At 37.6% G+C, this 17,500-nt stretch overlaps 1 protein-coding gene and 1 long non-coding RNA gene across 7 annotated transcripts in view; one reads left to right on the forward strand and one right to left on the reverse strand.

Annotated features, from left to right (window-relative positions):
- The window catches only part of LOC138048882 (uncharacterized), a 1,537-nt gene extending 127 nt beyond the window's left edge, over positions 1-1,410 (reverse strand). Inside the window, exons 1-4 of one of the 3 annotated variants that reach the window (XR_011132236.1) lie at positions 1,271-1,410; positions 982-1,096; positions 782-859; positions 1-545 (exon numbers count right to left, since the gene is read on the reverse strand). The exon at positions 1-545 is cut by the window's left edge and continues 127 nt beyond it. This is a non-coding gene — a long non-coding RNA (uncharacterized lncRNA). Of the gene's footprint in view, positions 546-781; positions 885-981; positions 1,097-1,270 lie in introns of all 3 variants that reach the window. The other 2 variants (XR_011132234.1, XR_011132235.1) reach the window with 2 other exon arrangements.
- LOC138049968 (protein sidekick-2-like) overlaps positions 1-17,500 on the forward strand; it is a 155,658-nt gene that overhangs the window by 123,993 nt on the left and 14,165 nt on the right. For all 4 annotated transcript variants that reach the window (XM_068896454.1, XM_068896456.1, XM_068896453.1 and 1 more), the window contains one exon: positions 17,366-17,500. This exon is cut by the window's right edge and continues 168 nt beyond it. In XM_068896454.1, the coding sequence (XP_068752555.1) occupies positions 17,366-17,500 (135 nt within the window). The remainder of the gene's footprint in view (positions 1-17,365) is intronic.

Genomic DNA, 17,500 nt, shown 5'->3' on the forward strand with positions numbered 1-17,500 from the left:
AACACAATATACAGTAACTCAAATATCTCTCTAATTTTATTGTTGTAAGTACGGTATATTCATTATTAAGACTATTACAAGTAGGAGCATTCTCAGAAGTTAATATCCAAACCCATGCTCAGCAAGAGAAAGACTAGAATAACATACAGCTGTATTAATGAAAGTAAGACAGTTTACTTGAATTAAAAAACCAAATTACATTTGCTTGTTCAAACATTGACTTAGAAGGTGTGGCAAGTAAATAATTATCATCCCTTTTCTAGACAATTTTGAAGAGCTGTTTGGAAACCATCTTGTATTAATTACTGACATGCTCACATCTGTGAAGTTTAATTTGCAGTAATACTGTTGTCATCATGCAGGATCTCATGCAGGAAAAAATGAGAGATAAATAACAACCCTGGCTTTTTTCATCACAAAACCAATAAAATATTCAATGCTGAAATCCTCATCACAATCTCTGAAAACAATCTGGAATGTTGCTTGCCATGCATGGTTTGACCAGATCAGCACACACACACCAGGAAGAGTTTTAGACTTAAGCACTGGAATAAGAATAAATGACATGTTTAAGAAACAACAGGAAACTGATCAAAGTAAAACAATAATATTATTATTTCTTGGTCATTTTCATGCACAGATGTCACTTAAGATACTTGAAAAAAAACATGGAAATCTGTGCCCTATTTGTAAAGATCCCTTTACAACAAAACTAAACAACTTAACTGACTCCCTTAATAAGAGGTTTTGTCTAACAATGCAGGTAAAAACAGTTGCTCACATCTTGAAAGTAATGACAGTCAAAATGACAGCCAGCCAGATATCAACACTTTCCACAAGATTTCTTCAGGTCAGATGACTGGGACAATGAAATCAACAGAAATCTAGAGATCAATTAAATTTAATCATACCACAACCTAGTGTGTCCTGCAAAGCAACACAGTGCTGGAAGGAAAGAGCATCACCATCTACCATACAAACCATTGCTCTTGCTGTGGAGAACCAGGTCACAGAAAAATCCATGGCTCTCGTATCACATGTCAGAGGTTAAAACTTCTGTTGTGTCAAAACCCTCCGCGTTTTTAGAGGAATTGCCCTCAGGCGAAAAACAGTAAACGAAAAATGTTATCAGTTTAAAATTTACAACTTTTAGGTCTTCAACGGTGTGACCGAAACACGAGCAAACATGGTTTGGCAAAGATAACTTCCATGGAAACGACATAAACAAATCGAAACAAATAAATATATTTCATGCCTAAAATAAGCTTACCTCTTTTGACTTTCTCGTTGGAAACACCTCGGAACTACTGTTTAGTTTTTCTGTCGAGTCCATGTTGAGCGTGAGATCTTGATCATCAAAAGGTCCAATAGAACTTTTCCTTCACCGACGATTAAACTCAAAAACAAAGAGCTCAAATATCTGGAATCAAATGAATCAAATTTGTTAGAAGCGGATGATGCGCAATCATTTTGCCGCGGTGTCACCGGAAGTGCTTAAACCCTACGCATGCGCACTCATTTGACCGCTGTGTTCCTTAGACAGTCTCCGAAAGGGTTAATCGGTGAAGACTTCATGGCAAAAATAGAGACCTTCTTCAAAACGTAAAGGGAGTTCCACGAACGTTTGGAACAAAGGGTGGCCTGGCTGAACAGTTACATTTAGCGAATGGGCGGGAAGATTCAAAAGATCCGAAAAGCAAAAGACTGCCGGAGGAGTTATCGGTAAGTCGTCATCTTACTTACAAACCTGATTTAAGGACGTTCGCGCCAATTGTTTCTGCGCATCCTTACTACGCACGCAAATGCACACGCCACGTCATACACGAGCGCGCGCGCTAAGTAATAAAAATGAGAACTGATAGGGCAAAAGGCCATTGCTATAGCTTTGCCTGGATTTAACGGTCTTGGACGTTCGGTGACCCCTATTTTTCTTTCCAGAAACGGATTTTATTTACAATCATCTCCACGTTGTCCAAAAATGAACAAAAAATCAATGTGGGAAGTTAAAAAAATTTCAAGATTTTTGCTCACGGGACATCAAATCCTGCCATCTTGCGGCTGCAAGGCGCGTGAAACTGTGGTCCCTAAATGCGAACTTGATCTTTAAGGAACCTCACCAGTTGACTAAATTCACTTAATAAGTCCACTTAAACAATATTTGGCAGAGAAGATTTCACTTCAAAGATTTAATTGCAATATATTTGGGTTTACAGACACTGGCCTTATTCGCTAACGAAGCCCGATTTTGTCACATTTTGGGTGTTTTTCCGGGCATGTTCTCTCCAAAACGAAGTCGGTGACCCCCCATTTTTTTTACATTTCTGACATAACTAACTCATCATCTTACAGTGGTAAAAGTTTCAGAAAAAAATCAATGTTGAACAATTTTCGCGCGAACGTCCTTAAGTTTAAATGGCTTAAAATTTTAAAGTTTTGTTCCCTTGTTCCCCGCCCAATTTACTTTCAAACTTGTACCCAGGCAATTGAAAATTTATATTGATAATTGCGCAATAGAAATTAATAAAATTATTATTATTATTATTACCCAGCTTTTTTCTCCCTAAAATTATTTATGTCGCCTTGTTCCTAAGACATTTTGTCATTTTTCCTCTGTTCCCCAGTTCAAAATAGCCATCTTCCCTCGTTTCCTAAAACGCCAAGGAGGGCCTCAGCACAGTCATTACTTTTGCAGACCTACTCCCTTAGTAATTTCACTTTATATTGTATTAAGGCCATTTAAGGCAATAACAATAATAACGAATAAGGAATTACATGTAATATATGGATCTTTGTATACCCAGCCCCTTATTCGCCACTTGCAGATGCCTTGTTCTTCAAACGATGCCACTACAAGAGCACAATAGTGGCCGGTTATTCTGTAGTTACTCCCTTGTCACCTGTATAACTACATGTACCTTAACTGGTTTCTCATGCAAGAGGAGCCAGAGCAAGCTAAATTTTGGACTGGGCGCTTAATAAGATTACTCCTTTGACACTAGGTTTCACTGAAAGGTCGGTTACACTTTAGAAGAAACCGTCTGGGAGATTATCTCGCTTTGGCCTCCCATTAATTGTCAATACCTCCGTCAATCCCACCCAAATAAAGTATCGTGATGACAAATCTTATTTCCATCAATGTGACCAAAATATAAATTATCTAATTTCTTTGATTGTCCAAGATAAGGCGGTTCTGTGGACTTGATCGCTAGGTTATCGTTCCAGATGTGCTGCAACAGTATTTGCTCAAATTTTGAGTTCCCGACTGGGTTCTTGTGAGGCCAGAATCCCAGATGAAGGGTGGCAGAAAATGATGATAAATCTGACAAAATTAAGTGGAACAGGAGTAAGTACACGAAGCTTGTAGCTATTTTAATTGACATTCTTGTGTATTTGGGAGGTGAGCGGGAGGAGTTGGGTTTTGCACAATCACAATCCTTTCAGGTGAAACCTGGAATTACTTCTTAGTGATCTAACACAGAAAACACAGAAAAAACAAGTTAAAGCATGGCCTAAAAGTTGATGCGAAAGAGTATACAAAATTAAATTTACAGCTATGCTATTAATAATTAATTGTGTAGCATATACCTGAGGTATACAATCCTTAACTCACTGTCACACCATTTTACTTTGTAACCTCTTGGGTAGCATATACCTGAGGTATACAATCTATTAACTCACTGTGTCATCATTTCACTTTGTAACCTCTTGGGTAGCATATACCTGAGGTATACAATCTATTAACTCACTGTGTCACCAGTTCACTTTGTAACCTCTTGGGTAGCATATACCTGAGGTATACAATCCATAACTCACTGTGTCACCATTTCACTTTGTAACCTCTTGGGTAGCATACATGTATACCTGAGGTACATGTATACAATCTATGAACTCACTGTGTCACCAGTTCACTTTGTAACCTCTTGGGTAGCATATACCTGAGGTATACAATCCTATTAACTCACTGTGTCACCATTTCACTTTGTAACCTCTTGGGTAGCATATACCTGAGGTATACAATCCATAACTCACTGTGTCACCATTTCACTTTGTAACCTCTTGGGTAGCATATACCTGAGGTATACAATCCATAACTCACTGTGTCACCATTTCACTTTGTAACCTCTTGGGTAGCATATACCTGAGGTATACAATCTATTAACTCACTGTGTCACCAGGTCACTTTGTAACCTCTTGGGTAGCATATACCTGAGGTATACAATCCATAACTCACTGTGTCACCATTTCACTTTGTAACCTCTTGGGTAGCATATACCTGAGGTATACAATCCATAACTCACTGTGTCACCATTTCACTTTGTAACCTCTTGGGTAGCATATACCTGAGGTATACAATCCATAACTCACTGTGTCACCATTTCACTTTGTAACCTCTTGGGTAGCATATACCTGAGGTATACAATCCATAACTCACTGTGTCACCATTTCACTTTGTAACCTCTTGGGTAGCATATACCTGAGGTATACAATCCATAACTCACTGTGTCACCATTTCACTTTGTAACCTCTTGGGTAGCATATACCTGAGGTATACAATCCATAACTCACTGTGTCACCATTTCACTTTGTAACCTCTTGGGTAGCATATACCTGAGGTATACAATCCATAACTCACTGTGTCACCATTTCACTTTGTAACCTCTTGGGTAGCATATACCTGAGGTATACAATCCATAACTCACTGTGTCACCATTTCACTTTGTAACCTCTTGGGTAGCATATACCTGAGGTATACAATCCTATTAACTCACTGTGTCACCAGTTCACTTTGTAACCTCTTGGGTAGCATATACCTGAGGTATACAATCCATAACTCACTGTGTCACCATTTCACTTTGTAACCTCTTGGGTAGCATATACCTGAGGTATACAATCCATAACTCACTGTGTCACCATTTCACTTTGTAACCTCTTGGGTAGCATATACCTGAGGTATACAATCCTATTAACTCACTGTGTCACCAGGTCACTTTGTAACCTCTTGGGTAGCATATACCTGAGGTATACAATCCATAACTCACTGTGTCACCATTTCACTATGTAACCTCTTGGGTAGCATATACCTGAGGTATACAATCCATAACTCACTGTGTCACCATTTCACTTTGTAACCTCTTGGGTAGCATATACCTGAGGTATACAATCCATAACTCACTGTGTCACCATTTCACTTTGTAACCTCTTGGGTAGCATATACCTGAGGTATACAATCCATAACTCACTGTGTCACCATTTCACTTTGTAACCTCTTGGGTAGCATATACCTGAGGTATACAATCCATAACTCACTGTGTCACCATTTCACTTGGTAACCTCTTGGGTAGCATATACCTGAGGTATACAATCCATAACTCACTGTGTCACCATTTCACTTTGTAACCTCTTGGGTAGCATATACCTGAGGTATACAATCCATAACTCACTGTGTCACCATTTCACTTTGTAACCTCTTGGGTAGCATATACCTGAGGTATACAATCCATAACTCACTGTGTCACCATTTCACTTTGTAACCTCTTGGGTAGCATATACCTGAGGTATACAATCTATGAACTCACTGTGTCACCATTTCACTTTGTAACCTCTTGGGTAGCATATACCTGATGTATACAATCCATAACTCACTGTGTCACCATTTCACTTTGTAACCTCTTGGGTAGCATATACCTGAGGTATACAATCCATAACTCACTGTGTCACCATTTCACTTTGTAACCTCTTGGGTAGCATATACCTGAGGTATACAATCCATAACTCACTGTGTCACCATTTCACTTTGTAACCTCTTGGGTAGCATATACCTGAGGTATACAATCCATAACTCACTGTGTCACCATTTCACTTTGTAACCTCTTGGGTAGCATATACCTGAGGTATACAATCCATAACTCACTGTGTCACCATTTCACTTTGTAACCTCTTGGGTAGCATATACCTGAGGTATACAATCCATAACTCACTGTGTCACCATTTCACTTTGTAACCTCTTGGGTAGCATATACCTGAGGTATACAATCCATAACTCACTGTGTCACCATTTCACTTTGTAACCTCTTGGGTAGCATATACCTGAGGTATACAATCCATAACTCACTGTGTCACCATTTCACTTTGTAACCTCTTGGGTAGCATATACCTGAGGTATACAATCCATAACTCACTGTGTCACCATTTCACTTTGTAACCTCTTGGGTAGCATATACCTGAGGTATACAATCTATTAACTCACTGTGTCACCAGGTCTCTTTGTAACCTCTGCGGTAGCATATACCTGAGGTATACAATCCATAACTCACTGTGTCACCATTTCACTTTGTAACCTCTTGGGTAGCATATACCTGAGGTATACAATCCATAACTCACTGTGTCACCATTTCACTTTGTAACCTCTTGGGTAGCATATACCTGAGGTATACAATCCATAACTCACTGTGTCACCATTTCACTTTGTAACCTCTTGGGTAGCATATACCTGAGGTATACAATCCATAACTAACTGTTTCACCATTTCCATTTGTAAACTGCTGGGTAGCATATTACCGTTGTTTTAAAACAAATAACTCACTGTGTCACCATTTCACTTTGTAACCTCTTGGGTAGCATATACCTGAGGTATACAATCCATAACTCACTGTGTCACCATTTCACTTTGTAACCTCTTGGGTAGCATATACCTGAGGTATACAATCCATAACTCACTGTGTCACCATTTCACTTTGTAACCTCTTGGGTAGCATATACCTGAGGTATACAATCCATAACTCACTGTGTCACCAGTTCACTTTGTAACCTCTTGGGTAGCATATACCTGAGGTATACAATCCATAACTCACTGTGTCACCATTTCACTTTGTAACCTCTTGGGTAGCATATACCTGAGGTATACAATCCATAACTCACTGTGTCACCAGTTCACTTTGTAACCTCTTGGGTAGCATATACCTGAGGTATACAATCCATAACTCACTGTGTCACCATTTCACTTAGTAACCTCTTGGGTAGCATATACATGTACCTGAGGTATACAATCTATTAACTCACTGGGATTTTTATGTTTCCCATATTTCTTACACTGGATGTAAGTACAACAAAGAAACAACTGATCACCTGAAAAGGCTGACAAAAATCAAATTTAATTCAAGGGCACCGAATAATTGCTGACATTGTCGTTGCCATGCAGTTTATAACTATCTATATGTATACTGACGTTCATTCAATGGGTGGTTTTGGTGTTTCATATCATACATGTACCATTATAGGTTTATTTTCAGGCAACACAAGATCAGTTAAAGAAAGTCACAGTAATGTTTGTACTTGTACATTATTGAAAATTACTCCTTTTATGAATGAAACAAATTTTGTGAACAAAATAGCTTTCAATGTCTACCCTATGGAGAATTCTTTACAGAGCGACAAACACTTGACATTGACAATTTTTATTGTTTAAAGTGCATATCCTATATATTGCACATGTTTTATTGTCTTTTCATCAGAGGAGAAAGAGGGAAGGAGAATTCGAGTGCCCTTTTTTATAAGTTCTTCACTAGACCTAAAAGTTACTACGCTAAATCCTCATGAATGAGTTAATTTACACGAGTGCAGTGTGTCCGAGAAAGAATCTCTGTCGCAAATGTCCAGTATTTTGCTTGCGAATAGACATTGGGCCACCATATACCGGTAAGTTGAAATTCTCTTCTACGCGACCACTCACCCGCTTCGCATTTAAGAAGACTTCTTGATCCGATCAGTGCTTGTCGTTCCCCAACGACTGCCAGCACGCTGCCCAACTGAAGCAATTTTTTCCGGCGCCGTCAAGCCAGTAAACGCGGAAGCTCATATCTCCTCATTGTGACGACAAGAGGCCCTGTCTCTTAGCGGTACTGCTGTTAGATTAAACGAATCCGCAAGCCTGGCAATATCGCCTTTACTTTTGTTGTGAAATGAGGACTTAAACATTAAAGTAACTGCATGGTGTGTGACATGATGTTGAGAAAATAATATAAACAGACATGGAACAATACACATGAAGAATTAACTCTGTCGGTGCTACTGTTACCATTGTTATTCCTGGGTGATACTGTACTACGTGCTCTCGATCTTAACAACCTTAAGGAACAGTTACAGTTTTATTATTATTGACGTGTGGTTTGGGATCACGTTGCTTTTTCACACCTTCATTCCAGGACTGTGAAAAAAAGTATTCTAGGAATTTAACCTTGCGTTCAAATTTCTTTGATGGGCCGCGCAAAAATTTGGCCGGCTCTGGCTCCTTGTGCAAACAATGTCACATGTTCAGTAGTGTGAAGCCCTTTATACCAAGTAATAAAAAGATTTAACCAATCAGTCAATAACTGCACAGCATATATTCGGCTGTATTCCACATTGCTTGTGCAGGGTGATATGTAACTATTTCCTATGACATGGTATACAAGCTTTCTCACTTGTTACTTGTCACTTGCTTGTTTGCATGTACATGTATGTGGGCCTTAACAAAAAAAATTCAGTTGTATTCTGGGGTATTCCATAGTAGACTACTCAAAAGCATTTGCATTACTAGCATTTTTCATGAAACATTGATAAAGCTACCGGTAAAATTTACTGCTTGTAAGAGCACTTATTACCGCCTGCAAATACGTCGCTTATCCTTTGCAGAACCTCCAACATTAACCAATTGCTTTACTGGTGTGAAAAGGTGCCATACCTGTTGCGCTGAAAACTAGGGAGAACCCTGTACATGTACTGTTATGTAGTAGAGCTAGCAACCTAAATATACCAATCATATTGTGATGCACTTAATATTGCAATTTCTCCCACCAAAACCTCAAATTTTATTTGATGAGTACTTAACCCATTCATCCCTGAAGAGGCCCCCATTGACGAGTAAAATCGTCTGGCATTAGACAAAGTAAAATCTATAAGTGTCACTCTCAGGAGGGAGTGGGTTGTTAATCTAATAAGCCATTTCCGAGTTCATGTCTGCCTCCTCTTCAAAGCGAGTCTACATGTGAGTGCGAAGTTTTTCTCCTGAAAATTAGTTTTCATTCATATGTAAAGTAGACCTAATTATCATCACAAAGACTTCGCACTTACTCGCTTTGAAGAGGAAGCAGACAGGAACTCGGAAATGGCCTATTCATAACAATACACAAAGAGCCATCTTGAGGAATTTTTATATCTCAAAACTTTTGTTTTGAGACAATTTTTGGCATGATTGCTCCACTGTTTTAATTGGATATGGGAAATCTCACAAGCTACAATGTAGTGCTTTGAGTGCTTTATGCCCAGGCACCCTCAAAAAAAGAGCAAATTTATGAGTGAAATACAAAATTTGTTTTGAGTTGTACCCTTCAAACACTAATTCAGACATTATCAATAAAAAGGTATGAAAAATTCAACAATAAATAATTATTATTGATTTTATTACATGTACAAAATGGTCATTTTGGTAAGGTGGACACTTTGGAATGTTGTCACAGGCTTCCATAGAAGTTTGTAAGCCAGGGTGTCAACAAGGAATTCCAGCCGGGCAAATTTCCACAGCTCCTACCATAACCATTATGTCGAGTCATGAAGCTGACCTTGTAGGGTTTTTATAATATTATGTCCATATTTTGTTTCAGGGCAATGTATTAGGTCTTTGGCAGCTAAAAAGGGCTTGAATGGGACTTTTCTAAAAGGTAGGTAACTGTTATTTAAGGAAACTCTTGTATTTTTAAAAGTACCATGGAAACACTACATACATGTACATGTACATTGCACAGAGACCAATGAGATAAATTGTTTTGTGCTCTCTTTCAAAGTGAGACTGTGTAAATTTTGTGATGTCTATAAACATAATAAATATTAAAAATTTTATCATTGTGTAATACAATTCAGAAGTTTTCATTGGCCCTGCCATTCTGGTATATGAGCTAATATTCCATGCTCTACAAAATGATGGAAAGGGTACATGTCAGCTGAAAATATACAGTTACACAATGAAGTCAGTAGATTTCTCTCTATGTTGGGGACATTTTCAATAAAACAATATTATTGCATTCAGGCTTGTTGGATATGAAATAACCAGTCGAGCATGGAAAACTAAGTTGACCAACATATCCTAATAATGATAATGATAATAATAATAATAATTTGTGAAGCATAATTTAGCTTGTTATGTGGAGCCAAGCTAATAAGCAAAAGATCATTAGGATAATTTGTCATTTGTTTTGTTTGTTAGTTTGTAAATTTTTACTAAACCGATTGACTCCTGGGAGTTTACTCTGTGTAATGCCAGACTATTTTCTGATCATTTTGTACTTTGCAACCACCTCATAGTCCATACCTTGTCACGGTGGGGTTGCTTGTGTACCTCAATGCCCTGGAGCTAGCCCAATGAGAAATTCAGCATAGGAGTAGAGGTCAGACTGAAACAGACTACATATACATGTATGTAATAGACAGAATACAGCCTTAGGCTGCTAGCTGGATACCAGACCTGAAGTACATTTCAGTTTCAATGTAATCTTTAAAAGTATCTATAATATTAAATTATTATTGCAAAACAGATTGCATTTTAAATAATTTCTTGTATGTGATAGTCTGTTTTTGACTTTTGTTATCAAAAGGCACAACCAGTCTCTTTTTAATCATTTTTATTTTACCCTAACGAGTTCTGTCTCTCTCGGGTAGTCAGTCCATTTTTTACTGTTGTTATCTGAAGGCAGAACCAATTTTGTAATAATAATTATTAAATGTACTAATGAGTTCTGTCTCTCTTGGGTAGTCAGTCCAGTTTGGACTGTTGTTATCTGAAGGCAGAACCAATTTTGTAATAATTATTATTTTGTGCTAATGAGTTCTGTCTCTCTTGGGTAGTCAGTCCAGTTTTGGACTGTTGTTATCTGAAGGCAGAACCAATTTTGTAAGAACTATTATTTTGTACTAATGAGTTCTGTCTCTCAAGGGTAGTCAGTCCAGTTTGGACTGTTGTTATCTGAGGGCAGAACCAATTTTGTAAGAACTATTATTTTGTGCTAATGATTTATGTCTCTGTTGGGTAGTCAGTCCAGTTTGGACTGTTGTTATCTGAAGGCAGAACCAATTTTGTAATAATTATTATTTTGTGCTAATGAGTTCTGTCTCTCTTGGGTAGTCAGTCCAGTTTTGGACTGTTGTTATCTGAAGGCAGAACCAATTTTGTAATAATTATTATTTTGTGCTAATGAGTTCTGTCTCTCTTGGGTAGTCAGTCCAGTTTTGGACTGTTGTTATCTGAAGGCAGAACCAATTTTGTAATAACTATTATTTTGTACTAATGAGTTCTGTCTCTCTTGGGTAGTCAGTCCAGTTTGGACTGTTGTTATCTGAAGGCAGAACCAATTTTGTAATAATAATTATTTTGTGCTAATGAGTTCTGTCTCTCTTGGGTAGTCAGTCCAGTTTGGACTGTTGTTATCTGAAGGCAGAACCAATTTTGTAATAATTATTATTTTGTACTAATGAGTTCTGTCTCTCTTGGGTAGTCAGTCCAGTTTGGACTGTTGTTATCTGAAGGCAGAACCAATTTTGTAATAATTATTATTTTGTGCTAATGAGTTCTGTCTCTCTTGGGTAGTCAGTCCAGTTTGGACTGTTGTTATCTGAAGGCAGAACCAATTTTGTAATAATTATTATTTTGTACTAATGAGTTCTGTCCGTCTTGGGTAGTCAGTCCAGTTTGGACTGTTGTTATCTGAAGGCAGAACCAATTTTGTAATAATTATTATTTTGTGCTAATGAGTTCTGTCTCTCTTGGGTAGTCAGTCCAGTTTTGGACTGTTGTTATCTGAAGGCAGAACCAATTTTGTAATAACTATTATTTTGTACTAATGAGTTCTGGCTCTCTTTGGTAGTCGGTGCAGTTTTGGACTGTTGTTCTCTGAAGGCAGAACCAATTTTGTAATAATTATTATTTTGTGCTAATAAGTTGTCTCTCTTGGGTAGTCAGTCCAGTTTTGGACTGTTGTTATCTGAAGGCAGAACCAATTTTGTACATACAAAGCATACGTAAATTGGAAATAACTGAACTCAAAAAACGAGTTATGCGTATTTGCCACAGTGTTGCAGAATTGTGCGAGCAAGAATTACTCTAAAATCCTCGCGAGAATTGCTGCACGCCACACGAGCTACATGGGGCAAAGTCTCTGGAAAACGTTCCCTGAATGACGTTTTGTGGATTTATGCTTCTCCGTTGTGACTTAAAAGGTGTAAAAAAAAAGTAACTGAATATGTCAGAGGCGGACTCTGATGCGATATCTGCGACACCTAAACTTGCGAAATGAGTTCTTGAGTTACATGATTAGCCTAAGGGTGATTTCAAATCACCGTAAGCTCATTTGCATATATTTTTTGTCTGCCTAAGCTCATCATGGTAAGATACAAGTTTCTTGCAATAGTTCCTTTAGCTCTTAACTTCATTATTCAGTTTCACCTACACAGGAACATTGCTTATGAATGGCAAAGTGATTTGTTACAACATTCTTCGAAAATGATATTATGAAATTATATAAATTGATTGATTGACTGGTGTGACTCTTTTCCAGGGCCTTCATGTACTTCAACCACAAGATGCAGTGCTGAAGGAAATTGAGCATTGAAATTTAATTGGAGGGAATTTCCTGAGATGCAAGAAACAGACAGTGCTGATTGCAAATTGTGATGCAATTGTGAATAATAATTGATGTCTTTGTGTCAAAACTTGGGAGGGTAGAGGTTTCATTGCCATTTTGGATATACCTTGTGAACATTATTAGGTCAAACTGTTTTAGCTGGGTCAAGTAAATTTGTTCCAGACATCAGGTAATTATGGAAGAGTCGAATGCTCTCACATTGAACTGGGTGAATACAAGGGAGAAATATTCACTGCAACAATCACTGACTTCTCTGTTCCTATACTGTAAGTTTTTTGACAAAAATCAACAAAGGTTTCACTGTCCCTTGGGTCTGAGGAAATTGTCCGTCATCGTTCAGTGGCAAATACATCAAACACAAGTGATACCTTTCTAATAAATACATCTGCATGTGGCAACAATGATTTAAAGATAATTAGTCATAGCATACTAATTTGTAGTATTTTTCATCTGAACTGGCGGGTGGCACACCTCATACAGTTCGATGTAACTTGTAAATTCGGTCTAACCATACAGTTCATTTGTCATAGTATACTAATAATTATTTGTAGTATTTTCATCTGAACTGGCAGGTGGCACACCTCATACAGTTCGATGTAACTTGTAAATTCCATCTAACCATGCAGTTAATTTGTCATAGTATACTAATTTGTAGTATTTTTCATCAGAACTGGCGGGTGGCGCACCTCATACAGTTCGATGTAACTTGTAAATTCGGTCTAACCATGCAGTTAATTTGTCATAGTATACTAATTTGTAGTATTTTTCATCGGAACTGGCGGGTGGCGCACCTCATACAGTTCGATGTAACTTGTAAATTCGGTCTAACCATGCAGTTAATTTGTCATAGTATACTAATTTGTAGTATTTTTCATCGCAACTGGCGGGTGGCGCACCTCATACAGTTCGATGTAACTTGTAAATTCGGTCTAACCATACAGTTAATTTGTCATAGTATACTAATTTGTAGTATTTTTCATCGGAACTGGCGGGTGGCACACCTCATACAGTTCGATGTAACTTGAAAAGTAGGTGTACCCATGCAGGTAATCCATTTGGTTAATTTTTTTTAGTATGCTAGTATTACCCAACTGAACTGGCAGGTGAACTGTAAACGCGGAGGTAAGCCGCACCCAGACCTTACCAGCTGAAATTTACGGAAAAAAGTTTTTTGACAGAAAACAAAAGAAATCCAAAGTCTAGTCTTTAGAAGTCAAGTTCATCCACTGTTCGTCAAACGTTAACTCACTATTCACTAATATTGAAACGGAAAATACTTTAATGTAATTTTAGCACTTTAATGTAATTAACATCGTTTTTACCAACTTGGACGTATATGATTGATCTTTTTCTGGTATTTGTTGACAGGAATTTCTTAAACACAGTTTTGTCATAGATTTTTTTGCATTACAACAAGAATATGAGCAGAACGTTTGTAGCTTAGTACACATGCAACTAGGCATAAAATTGGATGCAAAGATGGAAAACTGGCCACCAGAGGCAGGCTTTTTCAGATCTTCCCGCAGATAAGCCACGCCCAGTTCTATCAACTATATTTGTAATTGGGGTAACATAAGCCAGATTTTTATACTTATTTAATAATAATGAAATCCCTTGCATATATTTTATTCCTTATTTTGATGAATTTGTATGGGTTATGAAATAGTGATGAGTGAATTTAGGGAATAACTTCACACACGCTTTGTCCAAAATCAAATAATTTCATAAGCCTTAAGGCAAGAAAAATTATTTGATTTTGTACAAAACACAAGTGGAATTATTCCCAAGTTTAACGAGTATACATTGTACCATTTCATCAGCTATAAATCATGGTTGACAAATCGCATTCATAGGACGTGGGTTTTTTTGAAAGTGGACACCACTTTGGCACGGTACAAAAAGTTGCCATGGTAACTCATGTTATTAATTGAATTATTTTATTGAACTTATTGCAAGAATTTTTATTGTACACTTAGATTCTATTGAAAGTAATATAAACAAATGATTATTTTTAGATTTGAAATAAAAATTTATGCATTCACAAACTCTAGAACTTGTTCTTTTTTCTACGTAAAATCGACTAACCTTTCATCCATTTCACTTTTTATTAACATTTCCTGGCTTACGTCAGGTTTTAAATGCTATTATTTACAGAGATATTGCAAACATTTTGCTTGGATTTTGTGCCCTAAAACACCAACATTTTAAAAACATTTCACATACTTTACCCCTCCAGTTTTACAGACATTTTATTGACATTTCCTGCCTTCTGTCAGGTTTTAAATACTTAATTTACAAAGATATTGTGAACATTTTGCTAAGATTTTGTGCACTAAAACACCAACATTTTAAAAACATTTCACATACTTTTCCCCTCCAGTTTTTTGAGGGTTTTTGTAGACATTTTATAGACATTTCATGCATTCTTCTCACTCACTTTTTACAGAGATAACACTGACATTTTATATGGATGGATTTACAGAGATTTTTTCTCGTGTAAATTTTACAGAGAAAGTAAAGAGATTTTACAGACATTTTGTACTTATCGCATAAAATCTCTGTAAATTTTTCCTTCAAATTACATAGATTTTATTGAGATTTTGTACACATTTTATGTCATTGTAAGGACGAAAATGTGTTAAATTTTACAGACTTTTTATGGAGTTACAAAATCTCTGTAAGTGTGCAAATTTACAGAGATTGTAATTTACAAAGAAAATGTGGACATTTAACAGAGATTTTACCAACTTTTTTGAAGTCTGTAAATGGTTCAAGTTTTCCAGTGAAATACCATGATTAACCGTGCGTTTAAGCTCTCGTCTACATGGAAGGCCTTTCACGAGGAATGTGAGCGCCTCAAAGAGATCTTTTCCCGTCTGTGTTATCCTGAAGATCATGTGCAGTCCACCATCCGCCTTTTCGTTGATTCAAAAGTTTCCGAGGAATCACGCACCCACGTTGATGAGAAGCGTGGGGACCCAATCAGAGTCGTGTTGCCCTTCAAGGACCAAAAATCTGCGAACGCCGTACGGAGACAACTTGCCGACCTAAGCCGTAAGATCAGTGCGGATATTACCCCTGTCTACACGAGCAAAAAGATCAAAGAAGAGATCCGGGTCCGTGAAGAGAAGCCACCCCTTGTAAACCAACACTGCGTTGTGTACCAATTCAAGTGTGACCTGTGCGACGCAGGTTATGTCGGATATACCTGCCGGCACCTTCACCAGCGCATTGAAGAGCACAAAGGGGCAACCATCGGCGACCATCTGAGAGAGAAACATGCATTGGAACCTAACAACATCGCAAAGAGTTTTAGAATTCTGAGAAAGTGCCAGAACAAGTTTGATTGTCTTGTTTTTGAGATGTTTTTTATAAAAGAACTGAAACCATCGCTAAACAAACAGTGTGACTCTGTCCGCGCCAAATTATTTGTTTAGAACAGTTCTTGTAATTATTATTATTTTTTTTATTTTTTGTTTTTTGTCTATTGTTTTCTCTAGCTACCGTTCATTGCTCCATATATTTTTAGCACTTTTTACACTTTTGTACATATTTTTATCACATTTCGGCGCTCGCCGCATTTTTATCTAGTTTTTACATATTTATGCTAATTCTTAAAACTTTTATTCTCACTTGAAAATGACCTCCGAGGGGTCGAAACGTCGTGACTTTTTATCGTTAGTTTTTATTACAAAAACTTGTTCTTTGCCGATTAAAAAACGTTCACGCCCACTCGTATCCCGATTCAAATCGAATTTGCCCATCCACACGTAATACTACCCGGATAATTATGAATCCACTACTTGTAATTTACCGAGCAAAAAACGCAAAAGCCCACTCGTATCCCGATTCAAATCGAATATGCCCACCCTCACGAATCAGGATTAGTCCTAGTATGCAGGACTCCTTTGTTACTATTGTCAATAGAACATGCGCCATCAGGCGTGCGAGTTGGCGACAAGAGAAGCAATAGCATTTCGTTCAGTGGCCATGCTGAATCTTTAGACGGTAAAGACTGGACCTGAGTTTGTAACGTCATCGGATTTGAAAGTATCCGGATTCGATCGTCCACACGATTCAAAATCTCTTTGCGGATTCAAAAACTTTTCATTCTGGATCGCGGTTTCAAAAAGTTGCGGATTCGCATCCAGGATTCACTGGAATGGGGCCTGGGAATAGATGTGGAGGGAAGGCGAATTCGTAAAGAAAAAGTTGCGGATTCAAAAGCATCCGTCAATTACACATTGAAAGGGACGTTAAATATTTCCTCTCCTGCGTCAGACTAACCCAGCGTTGAAGAAAAATCACGAGCAGAGTAGAAAATCAAATAATAATTTGATATTCAACCTTGTCTTTGAGTTGTGTTAAAGGGACTGTATTACGAAATTAAGCCAAATTCAGCGACGGGAAGGGGGTGGGGGTGGGGGGGGATGGCCACTGACCACCAAATCACTCAAGGAAGGTTTGAATAAAGCAGCAAATGCAGAAGAAAGTAAGGATAAGCAAAATTGAAGATGAAAATGGATTTCAATTGGGGTTTTTGAAAACTGATCAGCCTAACAGTTTTTCAAAGTTTCTCTGTTTTTTCTAACTTAAATAATGTATGATCGACGAGACATTTATTGGACACGAAGCATTGAGTTTGGTTGTTTTAAAAGTAAGAGATAGAGATAACATGGGTTGTGTTTGTTCACTAGTACCCAGTCAGCCTCCGGTTGAACTCAAACCTGTGAACCGAATCTCACCGACAAAGCTCAATGTGACCTGGAAACCCGTTCTCGAGCAATTCAGGCATGGAACCTTAACGAAATACATCGTGACGTATCAACGTG

The sequence above is a fragment of the Montipora capricornis genome, chromosome 5 (assembly GCF_036669925.1).
Source record: "Montipora capricornis isolate CH-2021 chromosome 5, ASM3666992v2, whole genome shotgun sequence".
NCBI lineage: Eukaryota > Metazoa > Cnidaria > Anthozoa > Scleractinia > Acroporidae > Montipora > Montipora capricornis.